Source organism: Myotis davidii, unplaced genomic scaffold (genome assembly GCF_000327345.1).
Source record: "Myotis davidii unplaced genomic scaffold, ASM32734v1 scaffold54, whole genome shotgun sequence".
NCBI lineage: Eukaryota > Metazoa > Chordata > Mammalia > Chiroptera > Vespertilionidae > Myotis > Myotis davidii.
Genome location: NW_006287915.1, coordinates 4338195 through 4356149, shown reverse-complemented (window position 1 = coordinate 4356149; position 17955 = coordinate 4338195). Strand labels below are relative to the sequence as shown.

The following is a 17955-nucleotide window of genomic DNA, read 5'->3' as shown; positions in this document are numbered from 1 at the left end:
AGGTAGGCACTGTATTTCATTCATCTTGCATCCTAGGATTCAGTTTCAATGCCGAACACAAAGTGAGTGCCTAACAAATCTTCGTTGAATTACACATCTTCCCAAACCCTGTTTTGCTGAAATAATCTATGTATGGTTTCCTGAGTTTAGTTTTTTTTTTGTTAAGATGTTTTTCCTTGTTTGGAATATTCAAGAAGCTATCTAATGTAATAGTTAAGAGCAATGGATTTTGGAGCCAGACCACATGAATTTATATACTGCCTCAATTACTCTTTAATTGTATGAACCTAAATTCTTTGTGCCTTAGTTTCTTCATATGTAAAATATAAATAATGGTTTCTGTCTTGCAGGTGCTTTTGTGATGGTGAATCTCTATTTTACCTAAAAAATATGCTCAGAATAGAAATTAAAAAATGCTAAGCACTCAGGAATATTAGTTAATGTTACCATTATTTCAGTCAATGTATTTAAACTTGAATTTCCTCTTAGCTGGTCAGAAATGATTTTTAGAGAAAATGCAAGTCAAATAATATTTCCAAAATTAGATAAAATAATGTTCGCCCTCAAGCCTCCAGGAACAATGAAAATTCAGTTAATATTAGTTCATCTATTTCTGTTTTGAGATGTTTAATATTCTTTTCTATGTCGACAAGCAGTGTCAGCCCCAGGCTTTGGTTAGTTTTGCAGTCAAACAACTGCATTTGGTTAAGAGTCATCCATCCACCCCTCAAGAAGGTGGCAATAAATGAATTTCATGACTTCTGAAAGTTTGAATAAGTATATCAATTGATATGCATTTCAAATTGAATTGTTGGATTTGATCTAGTTACAAGTGGAGAGGAAAAATTCACTAACCATATGTAATACCCTAATCAATAAAGAAAATTTTTTTAAAAAAATTTTCTAACCATCAATAGCATCAAAAGAATGGCTGAATGGGCATTTTTCTTCCTTTCCTTTTCACTTTGTGAGAAAGATTCTAGGGTTAGTGTCTCAACTATATCTATTTGGTTAGTCAAACATATGGCTAATCTGTGTATGTGTGGCTAAAGCAAAGCCTCACATTTTCTTTACAATTGCCTATTACCACAAAATGGCATCACACAATTGCAAAGCAGTACCTTTATGAAAGCCATCACACATGCACATGTCCACACACAACACATCAGATCAGAAAAAGCTTATTCATATAACATAAATGGCTTAGGGATTCAGCAGTGCTGATTTGTCTCAAAAATTTTTCCTTCTTTTGAAAAGAAAGCACAAAATCTTTGAATTCATAGTCACCTAAAGGCTGAGGTTAACTTGCCAGTAGTGGGTTTGAGAAATGAGAGCTAACATCAGGCGACAGATATTTTCTTTCACAAATAACACCCTATTATGTATTGTTCTCCATCACCCACGTCCAAACAGCTACTCGACCTATGAAACAAATCGCATCATGAGCACAGATAACCCCAGGCTTCAGGTCTGTAATCTGACCGTGGCCATCAACAGCAAGAAATGAGTTTCTTTCTAATCAGCCTTCCATCAGTCCCCAGTCACTCATATAAAGGAGCCCTGGGAAGGGAGGATTCACATTGCTCTTCAGCACCAGGGTTCTGGACAGCGCCCCGAGCAGGCTGCTGTTCTCGCGCTCCTTTCTCAATCTCCACCAGTGCAGCTGCTACCCCTCTAGTCCCCCCTGCTGCAGAGAAAGAAAATTACATCGGGATCCATGCAGCCGGCAATGATGATGTTTTCCAGTAAATACTGGGCAAGGAGAGGGTTTTCCCTGGATTCAGCGGTGCCCGAAGAGCATCAGCTACTTGGCAGCTTAACAGTGAGTACTGAGTATCTGGGACTAGTCTAGAGAGTAATTTCTAGGGTAGCAATGGTCTCATCCTGCCATATTGTCATATGGACACCTGGTGTAGAGTAAGCACACACACCTCAACTCCTTCCTCTATCTGTGTACCCTGCCTCCCTCCTGTCTGCCTCCAGTCTTCCTTCTCTCTCCATAAAGTAGAGCAGGTGTACTGATGGCTACATGCTAAACTTCTTTTCCTCAGAATGTATAAGTAGAAAGCAAAGAAGGTCCTGAACATCGACAAAAGGTTTTATAGGCCAATGTTGTACACCCACACCCCCAAAAGTGTGTAGAATTTTGAAAGGCCATTTATTATGAGAGGGAACAGGGAGAAGAAATGAAATAGATTTTCAGGGTTCCTGAAAGATTACTGCATCTCCTAGCCCCCATTCCAACTACAGACCCTGACCTTCAAACACAGAAGTAATCTTTTCTACTTTACTCTATAGGTATTGGCTATTGGATTAAAAGAAGATTGAGTTCCTTTCAACAGTTTTCCTGCATTGCTCAGTACTCCATTTTATTCAGTTTAATTGATGGAATATGAAAGTTACACCATTTGTTTCAATATTTAAGATAGTTTTTATATTTAAAGATTAAGAGAATAAAAAGTAATATTTTGCAGGATTTTAGATTCTGATTTGAGGTAATAGCCATGGAATTTAATTTAAAAAAAGACACTGAAAGAAAAATGTATTCATATTTCTAGTCATTAAAAATATTAAATGATATTTCATTATTGTACTATTAGACTTTATCAACCGATAATAATTCAGTCTGTATCATAGAAAAATCTGTTTTAATATTGTAGCTCCAACTCCGTGCCAGAGGGTTTATTGTACTGGTGTATTATTACTGCTAAAATGTTGAAAAGTAATCAGGGCAAGTTTTGTAGAGCTATTTAAATCAATATGTAAAAATAAGACCAAAAAACTTAAACATAGATTTTCTAACATTTAAATATCGTGAATATTTGGATGAGATATTGCATGGAGGAATTTTGAAGTTATACTGTAATGCTAGAAGGAAAACAAAGAAAACTCAGAGTTATGCTATTTAATTATCTAAGATCTCTGTGTTAGGTAGTGAGGAGGAGGCAGATGGTGAGAGTACTGCGACATTTGAACTTTTAATGACAACATGCTATCAAACTCCAATATCTGCATTAAACATTTTTCTCCCTTAAGTCATAAGTAATAAAGTATTTCTACGGATATAAAAATCTAGTGAGTGAGACAATACTAACATGAGAAAATAAAGCCAGCAGAGAAAACAGAGGAAGACATGGCAAGTCACTATTCATTGGATTCCATGTCTAAGGTCCTTTCCTCAGTTTCATGAGGAACTAATAGATTGGCGAGATTGTATTGAATCCCTTTTTGTCAGGGATAAAGTTCACTGTTTACCCAATTCCTCATTTGCATGTACAAAAGAGCACACCCTAGGTTTGCTTTGTCAAATTAAAGTTTCCAGCTTTTTTAAATTTTGCATTTCTGACAATGTGATCTGACTGGAATCTGCCATTTGTGTCTTTAGCCAAAAGGACTAATAGTCATTACTTAGTCATATATATAGTTTCTTGAATGGCTAATAAAGTGTTAGTCTTTTTCAGTTTCTCAGATTCTACTCTTTGTGCCTAATGATTAGGTAGTTCTCTCTCTCTCTCTCTCTCTCTCTCTCTCTCTCTCTCTTCCTCCCCCTCTCTCCACACCCCTTTTCTGATTTTTTCCCTTCGTGCTGAACTTCTGTAGATAGATACCCATTGGCCATGTGGACCTAACTGCAGAAAGTGAGGTTATCAACGACAGTGCATGTCTGGACATATTTCAGAATAAAAAGAATACTTTGTTTTTAAGATTTAACCAAAACTAAAATTATTTTAAACAATATACATTTGGTCTTCTTTGTGTTGTATTTAGTAATAATATGGTTTTCATATGTGTCAACTAGGCTAACAGTTCACATTTTATGCTGTAAAGTAAACTTAGAAAGGCAGGTATTATTCATATATGAGATTTTTTTACTTTATGATAGTCAGATGTTTGTTGCTCTTAAAGTGGATCAAATCTGGTCCCTCTTTTAATTGCAACCACTGGATGATGTCTTAAGGCAGTGGAAAATAGTTTCCCAGAGCCAATTAGACCAACATTTAGGATCCAAAGTTATGAACTGACATAGCACCTTCTTGAGTTTATATGATTCCTGGGGCTTCCAGCATATGAATGGAATCTCTGGAAAAAAAAAAAACTGAGAAAGAGAACTCTGGAATCCTAACTAATATGTGTGCATGTGTGTGTTTCTACCTTCTTAAAGCTAAATAAAGCAAACTCTGGCAAGCATGATGATAAGAAAGGCAACAAGGCAAGCAGCAAAAGTGAAACTGCTACTGAAAGTGGCAAGACGGCGGTTGTATTCTCTTTGAAAAATGAAGTTGGTGGATTGGTCAAAGCGCTGAAACTCTTTCAGGTGAATGTAAACTATCACTACATACCTTTAAAAGTGACTGTGTGCCTGGTTACAAACATGTCGTCTGTTACAAAACATCACTGAGTCATTTCTGGATACTGTGTTGAAAGGTTCAAAGAAAACAAACTTCATAAGGCTCTACAAGGGGAGTTGGTCTGCCAAGCAATGAAATGAGCAGATTCGTGGGAACAATGTTTTATGAATTCAGAGTTAGCCTACTAGTAATTCTGCAGACTGTTGCCAGGTGAAGCAGTTAGTGATTAAAAAAATGTGAGCCTCACACCTGGAAATGCAAACACAAAAAGAGCCAGGATCTCTTTAAATATTAAGAGCCTGCAGCCCGATTTGATTTGACATTTGAATCATGCCCATGGCTTGGAAGCACATTTACTGCATAAAACGAGATGCCCGAGTATAGGCATTTGGTATTCCCCTAAGCCTCCTTGTTTCATGAACTTGCCATTTGTAAAAAGATGAGTCACTTTCCTTATATCTAAGTTCTCTCTTTCGCTTAAGGAAATGCAGTAGCCTTTTTTTTTTTCCCCAGGCCCAAATGGGTGATTTAAACATTGAAGAAAGAGCCTGGTTGAGAATGAGGTTAGAAAAATCCAGAAAAACTACTGCCTGCTTGCCAGGGCATACCCGATGGTTCCTCTACTCTTCAGAAGGCACCCTCCTTTACAAATGCATTATGGGGGCTGCTGCTTAGATAAGATAGGGTGCCGATCTCTTTGAGGTGCCGGGGGCTCCTAGTGCAGTGAAAAGATGGAATTACAGTCAGAGGATTCAGACCTGTGTTCTCCTGGCTTGTCTAAATCATAGCTGCTTTCTATGTTCAATTTCTTCTTTTGTGAAATAGCAATAATTCTTCCTACCTAACAAGGTTGTTGTGATGAAATAATATGAGTGAAAATGCTTGGTCAAATATACAGATATGAGGCATTATTGTAATGTCTCTTTGATGACTGTAGAGGGGGAATTAGCAGCCCGATTTGGCAAATATTTCCTTGTTCTCTTTTGACCTTGGAGAAAGGCTCAGGCACCATAAACAGTTGTAATGGAAATCTGGGGGAATATTTTACACATAATTATATCATCCAGCGCTGTCTGCATACAGTGCCCAATGGCAGGGCAATTCAATTAGACAGCTGGGTGCAGTGGAGAAAACCCTGGAGAAAAAGTTAGCAACCCTGCGTTTTCACTTGGCCATCAGCTAGTCATGGGGTCTTAGCTAAACCACTTAACCCATCTGGACCTCAGTTCCCTTGTCTACAAAATACCTACTCGGCTTCAGGCAGAGGACATTAAAAGTCCAAAGGGACACAATCTGCGTGAAGACTCTTGAACTTTGAACTTCATATTAGTCTCACCTTTATCATTGGCTGGTTTAGAAAATGTGGCATTAGCGCAAAGGTTAATCAAAACAGAATTATGGCATTTCGTTTCCTAGTCGCAGGACTAGTTTCTTTATGCCGAGGAGGATGCTGTGTGATTGGCACTGGAAACCACCTCTCCTGCTCCTGTGCTGAGGATTCTGGGACCGCCCAGGACCATGCCAGGAATTGTGCTGATAATCAGAGTGCCATCCGGAGTGATGGGGAGGGGCCTGCTTCTTTGGGGGTGGGTTAGAATGAGAGGAGAACTTAAGTCTTCAGTTAACTCAGGGGAAAGGAAGTCTACATCCCTGGGGAAATTTAAACCTGAGGTTCAAGTATTAAATTGCTGCCATCACTCAAACACCTTATTGTAAGGAGACTTTTACTCCTGAAATCCATCATGGGGTGGTGATTTCAACAAAACGTTCTTGTATGAAGCTAGCCCGGAGGTTGCTGAGAGAACAGTTACTAAGTGGTCCCATTTAGGGTATTTTGTTTGCGGTTTGGTTTCTCTTGGCCTTCAGGAATCCACACTTGGCTGCTTTTCTTCCTTTTCGTTGCCTACACTGTGGGCTACACTTTGGCCCATGTTTCCCAAACTTCAGCCATTTCATAACACCGTCCCCGTTTCTGCCTCTTGTACTATTTACTTATTTTTTTCAAAGATTATTTTATTTCTAAACGTTATAAAGTTCATTTTTAAACTTTAAATTACAGTGGAAACTTTATACCACTATAAAACCAGGGTTTTGAGTTTCAGTCATATTTTTTGGAAGCATATGAAAATAGAAATATAAATCTGGGAATTATATAACTTAATTCCCCTCCTACCCCCCAAAGAATCAGTGGGATCTGGACTGCTCTGGGAAATGCCGATGTTTGTAATTTTATAGGGCCCTTTATATTAATGTCCCCCTCTTTATATCGATTTCAGAGAGGAACGGAGAGGGGAAGAGAGATAGAAACATCAATGATGAGAGAGAATCATTGATTGGCTGCTTCTTGCACGCCCCACACTGGGGATCGAGCCTGCAACCCTGACAGGGACTCGAATTGTGATCTCCCCGTTCATAGGTTGACCCTCAACCACTGAGCCATGCCAGCTATGCCCCCCCCTCTTTTTTTAATGAGACAGGAAAACCGATTACAGTCTCTATTCCTATTAATAGAAACACTGGAGGAAACATTTCCATGTTTTCATTAACCAAAGAGGGAGGGGGGTGTCTCTTCTTCCTCTGTGGGCAGTGGGTGCCTTGTCTGGGTTGAAGGAGAGTAGCTGTGCCATTCCTTTCATTGTGCCTGGAGGTGATTCAGAGGCGTTGCTTATATCCTCACAGGAAAAACGTGTCAACATGGTTCATATTGAGTCCAGGAAATCCCGGCGGAGAAGTTCCGAGGTGGAGATCTTTGTGGACTTCGAGTGTGGCAAAACAGAATTCAATGAGCTCATTCAGTCACTGAAATTTCAGACTACCATCCTGACGCTGAATCCGCCCGAGAACATTTGGACAGAGGAAGAAGGCAAGGCCAGCTTTTGCTTGTAGGGTGATTTTGCAATCTGACAAACGTTGCCAAGGGGAACACACGATCTGTGAGCTAACATGTTTGATCCTGCACTGTGTTTTCAACAGAGCTGGAGGATGTGCCCTGGTTCCCCCGGAAGATCTCTGAACTAGACAAATGCTCGCACAGAGTGCTCATGTATGGTTCTGAGCTTGATGCTGACCACCCAGTAAGTGTCCAGTAAAATCCATTCCACACCCGCTCTCCCAGATCCCTCCATGTGCCAGGCACTGTGCCATGTTCTGTGCTGTCAATGCTGTCCTGTAGAGCAATGTATTATTTATTCCCCATAACTGTGAGCAGACTTGTAGATGAGAAAGCTCCCCTGTAAATATGCGTTGGCTGGAAGCAGGTTAGAAAGATGGCATTTCCACAAAGCATTCATTTTTCAGAGGGTTGGACAGAGGCGGAGATTCTGAAGCTGAGAGATGATTTCTGTAGAATGAGACAGCCTGAAATATACGTGCAGATGGTGACCCTTGGAAGAATGACGAACTGAAATTGATCACTCTTTGGGGAAACTAGGGAGGACTTGGCATTATGGGGCTCAGTGAGAGCATAAAATTCTCCTTGCTATTTTCCTTGACGGGAGGTAGTTAGGAGTAGAGTAATGGAGTGGACTTCAGTCTCAATGGAAAGGCAGAGGGCATTAGAATAAGGCTGTGATGGAAGACGCATCTCTTCCCGCATCCGCCCGGAATCTATTTACCACCATCTCTCCCCTATGCCAATAAAAATGACCACCTGGAAAGAAATATGATACGTAGGTAAGCATTTCCCACGATTCCCTCCCCCCGCCACCTTTACATTCGTTTTTATTTAACACAAGAGACCAGGAACTTCTTTATGGTCAGAATGAAGTACAGTTAATAGTCTGGGAGAAATAAGCTATGTCCTCATTCGTTACAAGCATGTTTTCCCCCGGTGTCCCTTGTCTATAAACAGGCAGATAAAAGGGCGAAACCCAAGCAGATCGGTCATGCTTACAAGAGTGTTTGTGGTCTGAGGGCAATGGCTTATAGGTATTCATCTTATTTAAGCGAAGGAAGTCTGGAAATCTGATAGTGGGACTACAGGTAGTGGTTCTCAAGTGTGGTCCCGGGGCCAGCTGCATCAGGAACTGGTGGTAACAAGCCCACACTCGAGTCTGAGAGCTCTGCTTTGAAGAAAACGATGACGACTTCAATAAGAGGAACATTTTCAATCAAACCATTTGGCATAATAGACCCCACTCAAGCTAATTCATAACATATTGTTCAGACAAATGGCCAAACAGATCTAATTCAATTGCATTATTTGCGTTTTTTTTTCCCCCAAAAAGTTGAATTCACTCAGAATTCAGACGCTCCCGGGTGTGTCTGAAATCCCACCAGGGTTGACTTAAGTGGGATAGATCCTTGAGTGCCCGCGTACAGTTAGCTGAGCACTTCGGGCTGCCAGCCTGGCTTCAGTTTCCCTTGGCTGAAACTGAGAGTGTCATATCTGCCATCATAGCCTAAGGTTTCAGGATTATTCACAGGTAAGACTTCTGAACATTAAAAAAACACTCAAAAGCGCCTTCAGCCATCATCTATTTGTCATCTTCCCCTTCCCCACCTCCAGGGGAGTCAAAATTAGCACAGAGGTTTGATGTAAGAGGTTAGCAGTGAGATCACTGCCCAGACACCAGCTGTTCACTTGCAGGATGACCTTGGGCAAGTCTCTCTACCCCGTGTCTCAAACTCCTTATGCAAAAGTGGAAATAAAATTCTTATTGACCTCAAAGGGGCATTTGAAAAGCATAGTTAATAAAATAAGTGGAAAGCATTTTAGCGAGTAAATACCCAATTCCAGGAATGGAAGTGCTGTATTAAATCATCCAGATCAACGCCTGGGCAGTAAAGGATTTCTTGGTAACCTCTCTCCAAATGCTCCCCTCAGTCTAGTTTGAAAATTACTTACCTGGAGAAGGGGGGTCAGCCCTTTTGATGGAACAACCACAGGACCACTGACCTTGCTGTGAAAAAATGTATTCAATACTCAGTGTACATTGTCCCGTGCTTAATTTTGTTCCATTATCCCTAATTACACCCACCTTATGATGCCTTTTCTTATTTTCTTTACAGCCACTTTAAATAATTGCAAGTAGTTAGCAACCTCCTACCTCACTCATTTTTTTTTAACCACACATCTTTCTTTTATAAGCACACCAAATGTTCATTGTGCACACTTTGATATTGGTAAGTTGGTGTTTTTTATGTTATTATTTGACGAGAACAGAAATGTTGTCCAAGGCCCTTTTGTGCTTCAGAAGAACCCCAGTCCTGAGAGGGCTTATTGCACGAAGATGGGCCCCCTCGTGCTGGCATGGCTCAGAAGGGGGTGGGGGTGTAAGAGCCAGCCACGGAGGAGCCCCGGAAAGGGTTAACTAGCTAGGCCAGGGCCTCCCAAACGCTAATGGACAAACAAGTCACCCGGAATATCTTCTCAAAATGCAGATGAGATCCCGAGATTCTAGAGAGCTTCCTAGCATTTCCAGCGAGCTCCCATTTGAGGCTTATGCCGCAGGTTTGGGACCACACTCTGAGTAGCAAGGATCTAGACTGGTTCAAGGTCCACCCATAAGGTGCTTGTTCATGGGCTCTAACGTTTGAGAACGAAGGTCCTAGCTCAGTGCTTCTCAGCCTAGCTTTCCATTCAAATCATCTGTGGGGAATTAAAAAACAGACTGAATCCAGGGCCTCATTTCAGGGTGCTTAAATCAGAACTCCTGGGAATGCGCCTGGGGTTTGAGTAGTATTTAAAGCTCCCGGGTGCGTCTGAAATCCCACCAGGGTTGACTTACGTGGGATTGCTCCTTGAGTGCCCGCGTACAGTTAGCTGAGCACTTCGGGCTGCCAGCCTGACTTCAGTTTCCCTTGGCTGAAACTGAGAGAGGAAGGGTGGGTTGCCCAGTAGCTATTTCTGGGTGCTAGGGTTGCCAGATTTAGCAAATAAGTATATATAGGATGGTCATTTACATATTCATTTCAAGTAAACAACACATAATTGTTTCTTAGAAGAATGCCCCAAATATTGCACGTGTCCCGTATCTGTATTTTATCTGGTACCCTTATCCCTGGCCTCAGTCCCGAGTAATGGAATGCGTGTCTCCGATCCCCAGGGTAGCCAGCATCCGGCTTACTTTGAGGGCCCAGGAGTCTGTCCTGGAAGCTGTGGATTGCCCACACGTTCATGTAATCGCCGCCACCCTGGGCTAATGAGGCGTGATGAGTGAATCACTCTCCGCATGCCTGGAAAAGGTGCAGGTGTTCGCTGAGGAGAGACAATCGAGAGTCTTCAGGAAGCCCAGCAGATTATGATGCTGTTACCATGGTGTCCGGTTTGGCAGGAACTGGGGAACAGATGCTGTGCTTTTCACACGGCTCTTTTCCTTTTGTCCTGGCCTGCTTTCGTTTGAGTAATAAAGGTGCTTGGATCTCTTCGGTTTCGCCATCCCAGGTTGCCTGGCGTTCCCAGTGAGTGCTGAAACTCCCACTCTCTATCTAGCAGGATCACATCTCCCCTCTGCAGCAGGAGTTTTCTTTTGAGGTCCCAGACCCATTTGTGGCTGTGGTAACTCTGGTCACGAAATTTTGTATGCACTCATTTTAAGGCTTCCCACACCTGCCTATCGGCCCCAGTTTAAAAACTCCCAATTCATAGCAAAAGGAAAAAAGTGCTGGCTTCCAGAGCGGGAAGCTTCATGGCTGCAGGGGTCTGGGTGACCTCAGGGCCCTCATCTCTCTCCCTGTCAGTAACTCTCTTGTGCTTCCCGAGAGAAGGGCTGTTGGTGATTGAAGCTGTTCACTTCTGTCCAGCAGAGTCCTGGGAAGGTTTCTGGCTTGAAGGCCAGTTCTTTAGCCAGGAGAGAGAATGCAACGGTTTCCTATGCGTTTGAGTTACTGTTGAACAACCCACTTTGCAGAAGTTGCAGCAGGGGGCGGCTGGGCCTGTGTGGGCCGTGTGGGCCATGTGGGCCGTGGGCCTGTGTGGGCCTGTGTGAGCCTGTGTGGGCCGTGTGGGCCTGTGTGAGCCGGTGTGGGCCGTGTGGGCCTGTGTGAGCCTGTCTGGGCTGTGTGGGCCTGTGTGGGCCGTGTGGGCATCTGAGGGGCTGTGTGAGCCTGTGTGGGCCGTGTGGGCCTGTGTGAGCCGGTGTGGGCCGTGTGGGCCTGTGTGAGCCTGTCTGGGCTGTGTGGGCCTGTGTGGGCCGTGTGGGCATCTGTGGGGCTGTGTGAGCCTGTGTGGGCCGTGTGGGCCTCTGTGGGTCTGTGTGGGCCATGTGGGCCTCTGTGGGCCTGTGTGGGCCTATGTTGGCTGTGTGGGACTGTGTGGGCCGTGTGGGCTGTGTGCACCTGTGTGAGTCTGTTTGGGCCGTGTGGGCCGTATGGGCCGTGTGGGCCTGTGTGGGCCTTTGTGGGCCGTGTGGGCCATGTGGGCCGTGTGGGCCTGCATGGGCCTCTGTGGGCCATGTGGGCCTGTGTGGGCCTGCGTGGGCCTGTGTGGGCCTGCGTGGGCCGTGTGGGCCATGTGGGCCGTGTGGGCCTGCATGGGCCTCTGTGGGCCATGTGGGCCTGTGTGGGCCTGCGTGGGCCTGTGTGGGCCTGCGTGGGCCGTGTGGGCCATGTGGGCCGTGTGGGCCTGCATGGGCCTCTGTGGGCCATGTGGGCCTGTGTGGGCCTGCGTGGGCCTGTGTGGGCCTGCGTGGGCCGTGTGGGCCATGTGGGCCGTGTGGGCCTGCATGGGCCTCTGTGGGCCATGTGGGCCTGTGTGGGCCTGCGTGGGCCTGTGTGGGCCTGCGTGGGCCGTGTGGGCCATGTGGGCCGTGTGGGCCTGCATGGGCCTCTGTGGGCCATGTGGGCCTGTGTGGGCCTGCGTGGGCCTGTGTGGGCCTGCGTGGGCCGTGTGGGCCATGTGGGCCGTGTGGGCCTGCATGGGCCTCTGTGGGCCATGTGGGCCTGTGTGGGCCTGCGTGGGCCTGTGTGGGCCTGCGTGGGCCGTGTGGGCCATGTGGGCCGTGTGGGCCTGCATGGGCCTCTGTGGGCCATGTGGGCCTGTGTGGGCCTGCGTGGGCCTGTGTGGGCCTGCGTGGGCCGTGTGGGCCATGTGGGCCGTGTGGGCCTGCATGGGCCTCTGTGGGCCATGTGGGCCTGTGTGGGCCTGCGTGGGCCTGTGTGGGCCTGCGTGGGCCGTGTGGGCCATGTGGGCCGTGTGGGCCTGCATGGGCCTCTGTGGGCCATGTGGGCCTGTGTGGGCCTGCGTGGGCCTGTGTGGGCCTGCGTGGGCCGTGTGGGCCATGTGGGCCGTGTGGGCCTGCATGGGCCTCTGTGGGCCATGTGGGCCTGTGTGGGCCTGCGTGGGCCTGTGTGGGCCTGCGTGGGCCGTGTGGGCCATGTGGGCCGTGTGGGCCTGCATGGGCCTCTGTGGGCCATGTGGGCCTGTGTGGGCCTGCGTGGGCCTGTGTGGGCCTGCGTGGGCCGTGTGGGCCATGTGGGCCGTGTGGGCCTGCATGGGCCTCTGTGGGCCATGTGGGCCTGTGTGGGCCTGCGTGGGCCTGTGTGGGCCTGCGTGGGCCGTGTGGGCCATGTGGGCCGTGTGGGCCTGCATGGGCCTCTGTGGGCCATGTGGGCCTGTGTGGGCCTGCGTGGGCCTGTGTGGGCCTGCGTGGGCCGTGTGGGCCATGTGGGCCGTGTGGGCCTGCATGGGCCTCTGTGGGCCATGTGGGCCTGTGTGGGCCTGCGTGGGCCTGTGTGGGCCTGCGTGGGCCGTGTGGGCCATGTGGGCCGTGTGGGCCTGCATGGGCCTCTGTGGGCCATGTGGGCCTGTGTGGGCCTGCGTGGGCCTGTGTGGGCCTGTGTGGGCCATGTGGGCCTTTGTGGGCCTGTGTGGGCCTGTGTGGGCCTGTGGGGGCCAGGTGGGCCGTGTGGGCCGTGTGGGCCTGTGTGGGCCTCTGTGGGCCTGTGTGGGCCTGTGTGGGCCGTGTAGGCCTGTGTAGGCCTGTGTGGGCCTGTGTGGGCCTCTATGGGCCTGTGTGGGCCTGTGGGGGCCAGGTTGGGCCGTGTGTGCCTGTGTGAGCCTGTGTGGGCCATGTGGGCCATGTGGGCAGTGTGGGCCTGTGGCAGCTCCCCTCTCAGACCCTGATCTTAGTGGCCTGTTCTCTTGCCTGGCCTCCCTTCTCAGCGTGGCCACTGCTTCCTGTTTATCTTTTGGGGCTGCATCAATAGAAAGTTAAATTGAAATAATTCCTTCTGAGCTCCCAGCACTTGGAAGAAACACCCTCTGAAGGGAAAGGAAATGGAAAGCCTATTGACAAGAAGAGAGATTTTCGAGTAAAACAAGAAGTCCTCTCAGAAGGATTCCACTTGACTGAAGAATGACAGACAGGATGTTTAATTTCCCAGGTGTTATGACAATGAATAAAAGTCTTGAAGTTTTTTCAAGAATAAAAAGAATAAAAGTCATGAGGACTCAGGGTGGAATGGAGCTGACTCACTGTCCTGTGCATGAATCCCTTAAAATTGGTTTTGCATCGTGTGGCCTTACTCATAAGACACAGCAAAACCTCTTTAATTCATACTAATTTGGGGATTTGATAATTATTGTGAATGAATGAGTTTTAAATAAATGAACACTTATTGATCACTTACACAAAGAAATTAAATTTAGATTAACTTACTAAATAATCAGGTTAAAGGGACCTGTTTTAACGGAAAGGATAATATTAATTTATGATGAAGATCAATTACATGCAAATGAAAACTAAAAGATATAGTCCACAGCATCAATTTGCTTAACTAAGCCATTCTGCCTACTTGGTGGAAAGGTAAACTTTAGCCTGAATTCCCGCACATCCCAAATTAGTACAGTCCCGGTTTAATGAGGTTTTACTGTGTGAGCACAGTTTGCTTCTGCCTGTGTCTTAAAGATGTCATACAAGGATACACATTTACATTTGAATTGAGTAGTCAGTCAACACCACAGCAATTTTCTCTGAGGCCTTCTGAAGCTCACTTTTTGGCTCTCGGTTAAATAACGTCATCTCTTTTTCTGTTTAAGGGATTTAAGGACAATGTCTATCGACAGAGAAGAAAGTATTTTGTGGATGTGGCCATGAGTTATAAATAGTAAGTACCCATGTAACTGTTTTCTGCAACTTGTCACTGGCTGGTTAGAAAAGCACATGCTGTGTTAAACAGACCCACCTTCTCTTCGCTTTGACTTTTCCCAAGGCAGATAGGAACCATTTTTAAACACTCTCCAACTCTGTGGGCATTAAATACCAACACTGATGTTTGACATCTGGGTACAGCTGTGAAAGAATGAGACCTTTGGGCCTCATGCCAAGTGCTACATTTTCACCATTGTGTTCACAGCTCCACGAAGGAGCCGCTTTTGTCCACTCTGCAGGGCCCAGAAACTGTGTATTCATTTTGCTTTTGATTTGAGTTTTCCGTAACCTCCCTCAATGTCTAGCATCCCCAATGAAAGTAGGGTATTCAGCAAGAATGGCGAAAGGGCTCATGTGAGCAGCCGAAATGAAAAGAGATGTGTTTGCTTTGTGTGGAAAGGGAAACTTCCTGGAAATTGGAGAGTTTCAGACCCAATCCTGGTTGAGGGTGGGAAGGAAATGAAAGAACCTAAGGATTGGGGTGAGGACCGTGCATTGTGCATGGTATTAGATGGCTGTGACAGGGTACTGCGACAGGCGATGATGTAGTGTGTTGACTGCAGGCCGTGTCTAGAAAAATGGAGTATACGGTAGGCCTCTATGTATTCTGGTCACATCAATAAAACTTGTAGCCCATCATGGTGCTGGTTTTACTTTGTCTGGTATGTGATCAGCTACATAAATCTGTCATCAGGACAAAATATAAATCCTACTTGGCAGGAAAGATTCTTTCTTATTCTAGTTGAGACTAGGTGAGAAACTCAATTGTCCTGTGGGGCAAGTTTGTCCTTGGTGAGAAGTTAGGACATTACAAGGTTTCCTTCCCTCCCTCCCTCCCTCCTTCCTGCCCTCCTTCCTTTCTTTCTTTTTAAGGAATGTGACACATAGGCACTTAAGGCAAAAATGGGAGGATTTCATGCCACACTTCTGATTGGGCCAGACATTTGCTCATTTCTAACTTTCCCGGATGCTCTGGTGCTCTTCCTTTCCTCCTACCAAACCCCATGCATCCTTTATTCTTCCTCTAGTATGTTTTTAATCCTGAAAACCAGGACTTCTTGGCACATGCTTTTCTACATGTGTCTTCTCCATTTTCATCTCTTCTGTTCCACGCAGCTCCTTGACCCTTTTTTAACTACTGTGACCTTCTACCCCCTCACAATGTCAGTGTGCTGATGGCTTGTCCAGGTCCAAGCCCAACCTCCTGTCCCCTTAAGCCCTCAGCGCTGTCTCTCTCTAACCTTGACTTCCAGTGTTTCCCCGTCAGGTTGCCAAGACAGCACTCTGATGGCCGTGCTCACTTTTTCACATCAGGCCCTGATCAGTGGTCATGAGTGTTAAGATGAGTCCCCGCCCAGTGGCATGGCTCAGTGGTTGAGCATTGACCTGTGAACCAGGAGGTCACCAGGTTCGATTACCAGTCAGGGCACATGTCCAGATTTCAGGCTCAATCCCCAGTGTGGGGTGTGCAGGAGGCAGTCGATCAATGATTCTCTTCATCATCGATGTTTCTATCTCTCCCTCCCCCTTCCTCTCTGAAATCAATACAAAAATATTTTAAAAAAGTAAAAAGATGAACTCCCCTAGGTTCACAGACCCTGCCTGTGGAACCAGGCCATGCCTGCAGAGGTGGGTCCTTAGAAAGGGGTGGGCAGGACATGCCTTTGAGACCTGAGGGGACACAGTCAAAGCTCAGGACTTGGCAGAGCCTTTTCCTTTAGATAAAAGATAGATACAAATGTATTTCATATGCAGTATATTATATATATGGTGGTATAGAAAGGATTTTGTTAGCATAGCAATCAAGGAGCTAGCTCAAATGTCATTTATTTCTTCTTGACAGAGCTCACGCTGGACAAAGGCAAGCTGGTATTGTGATGACACTAATAGAATTGATATATATGAGTCAACCCGTTTTAAGAAGCATTGTTATGGGGAGTCCTTTGGTGTTAAAGGAAAATGTTTATATAGAGAGGAGAGGAAACGGGCACATAGTAGAAATGATGGAGGGTGAAGCTCTCAAAGTATTCACAGTTTGCCTTTGCCATTTTCCCTTAGCACAAGAGGGACACGGAGATGTGGTGTGTATTGGAAACACAAGTCAAATTGGAGGCTGGAAATGGTGGAGATTTTATACAAAGGTGGGCTGGCCGGGGCCGCAGGGAGCTGCAGTGTTCCAGGGTCTGGCCCCAGCTTACAAAGTGGGGCTGTACTCAGGGTCCAGGGCCTGATTCTCCATAACTGAAGGTTCAGGAGGCTGAGGTAGGCAGGACATTGGCAAGTCATCATGTCACAGGGAGAAACTACTCCCTAAGGACTCACGCCCGCTCCCTGTTGTCATGACACCAGAGAGGCCAGATGATAACCTGAAGGCTATTTTGGCGACACAGTCAAAGCAGAGGATATTTAAGAGAGTTTGGGATCCAAGACCATTTCCACCCTCTCCCCTGGACAGTGCTGACTCAGGCTGAGTGCCCGGAATAACATGATGGAAAACTGGGCCATCGGAGCCAGACTATCTGGGGCTTGAGTCCTGACTCCACTGCTTCCTCCTGGGGTGATCAACATCACCGCGCCCCAGTTTCTTCATCGGGGAAGAGTGTCTAACAATAGAACCCATCTCGCGGGGCTGGTGTAGGGACTATGAAAGAGAACCCATGGCTGTGCTTTGCACAGTGCCTAGCGCGTGATTTGTGATCATAACTGTCAGTTATTATTACATCCTCCCCTTTCCCTTGTCCACAGACTGTCTTCAGTTTCCAGGTGACCTATTGTTTAATTCTTTAGCTGTGTTAATACCATTGTTCTTGCTGCCACCTTAACAAATACTGTAGTTCAAGTGTCCCTGGAAGTAATCCTGGGAATAAAGCTCCTTCGGTTTCCCACTTGAAGACTGTTGTGTCTACCGATGCATTTTGTGCTGACCGACATCCTTCTTTGTGGAGAGATTTCATAGCGAGCAGTTGACCTATTGTTTAATTCTTTAGCTGTGTTAATACCATTGTTCTTGCTGCCACCTTAACAAATACTGTAGTTCAAGTGTCCCTGGAAGTAATCCTGGGAATAAAGCTCCTTCGGTTTCCCACTTGAAGACTGTTGTGTCTACCGATGCATTTTGTGCTGACCGACATCCTTCTTTGTGGAGAGATTTCATAGCGAGCAGTTACGTTCCGTGTGTGTGTGTGTGTGTGTGTGTGTGTGTGTGTGTGTGTGAAGCTGCAAATATTAAGATCGCCATATTTTCAGATGCCATGTCCCTACTTAAGGATGGGAGCCCATCATTTCCCTGTCATAGACTTGGGCAGAGAGAGCAAGGCACATTGGCTTCCCCTCAGAATATATCATAATCCATGTATAACACTGTCTTTTATGAGTTGGACCTTGTGGGATATTGAGATCACAGAATTTACTCCACTTAATATGTTTTAGTAAAGTTTGAGGAGACTTGGATGATTCTTCTTATTAGTGATTCTTTTTCTATGATATGCCATTCTTAATCTGATTTTAAAATGCTA

General features: G+C 45.9%; 1 protein-coding gene across 1 annotated transcript in view; it reads left to right on the top strand.

Moving 5' to 3' along the window:
* Positions 1-1530: 1530 nt before the first annotated feature.
* Positions 1531-17955, top strand: part of TPH2 (tryptophan hydroxylase 2) — a 104887-nt gene continuing 88462 nt past the window's right edge. The window contains exons 1-5 of the mRNA XM_006759735.2: positions 1531-1822; positions 4163-4315; positions 7029-7212; positions 7323-7423; positions 14329-14396. Of these exons, the coding sequence (XP_006759798.1) occupies positions 1718-1822; positions 4163-4315; positions 7029-7212; positions 7323-7423; positions 14329-14396 (611 nt within the window). The 5' untranslated portion in view covers positions 1531-1717. The remainder of the gene's footprint in view (positions 1823-4162; positions 4316-7028; positions 7213-7322; positions 7424-14328; positions 14397-17955) is intronic.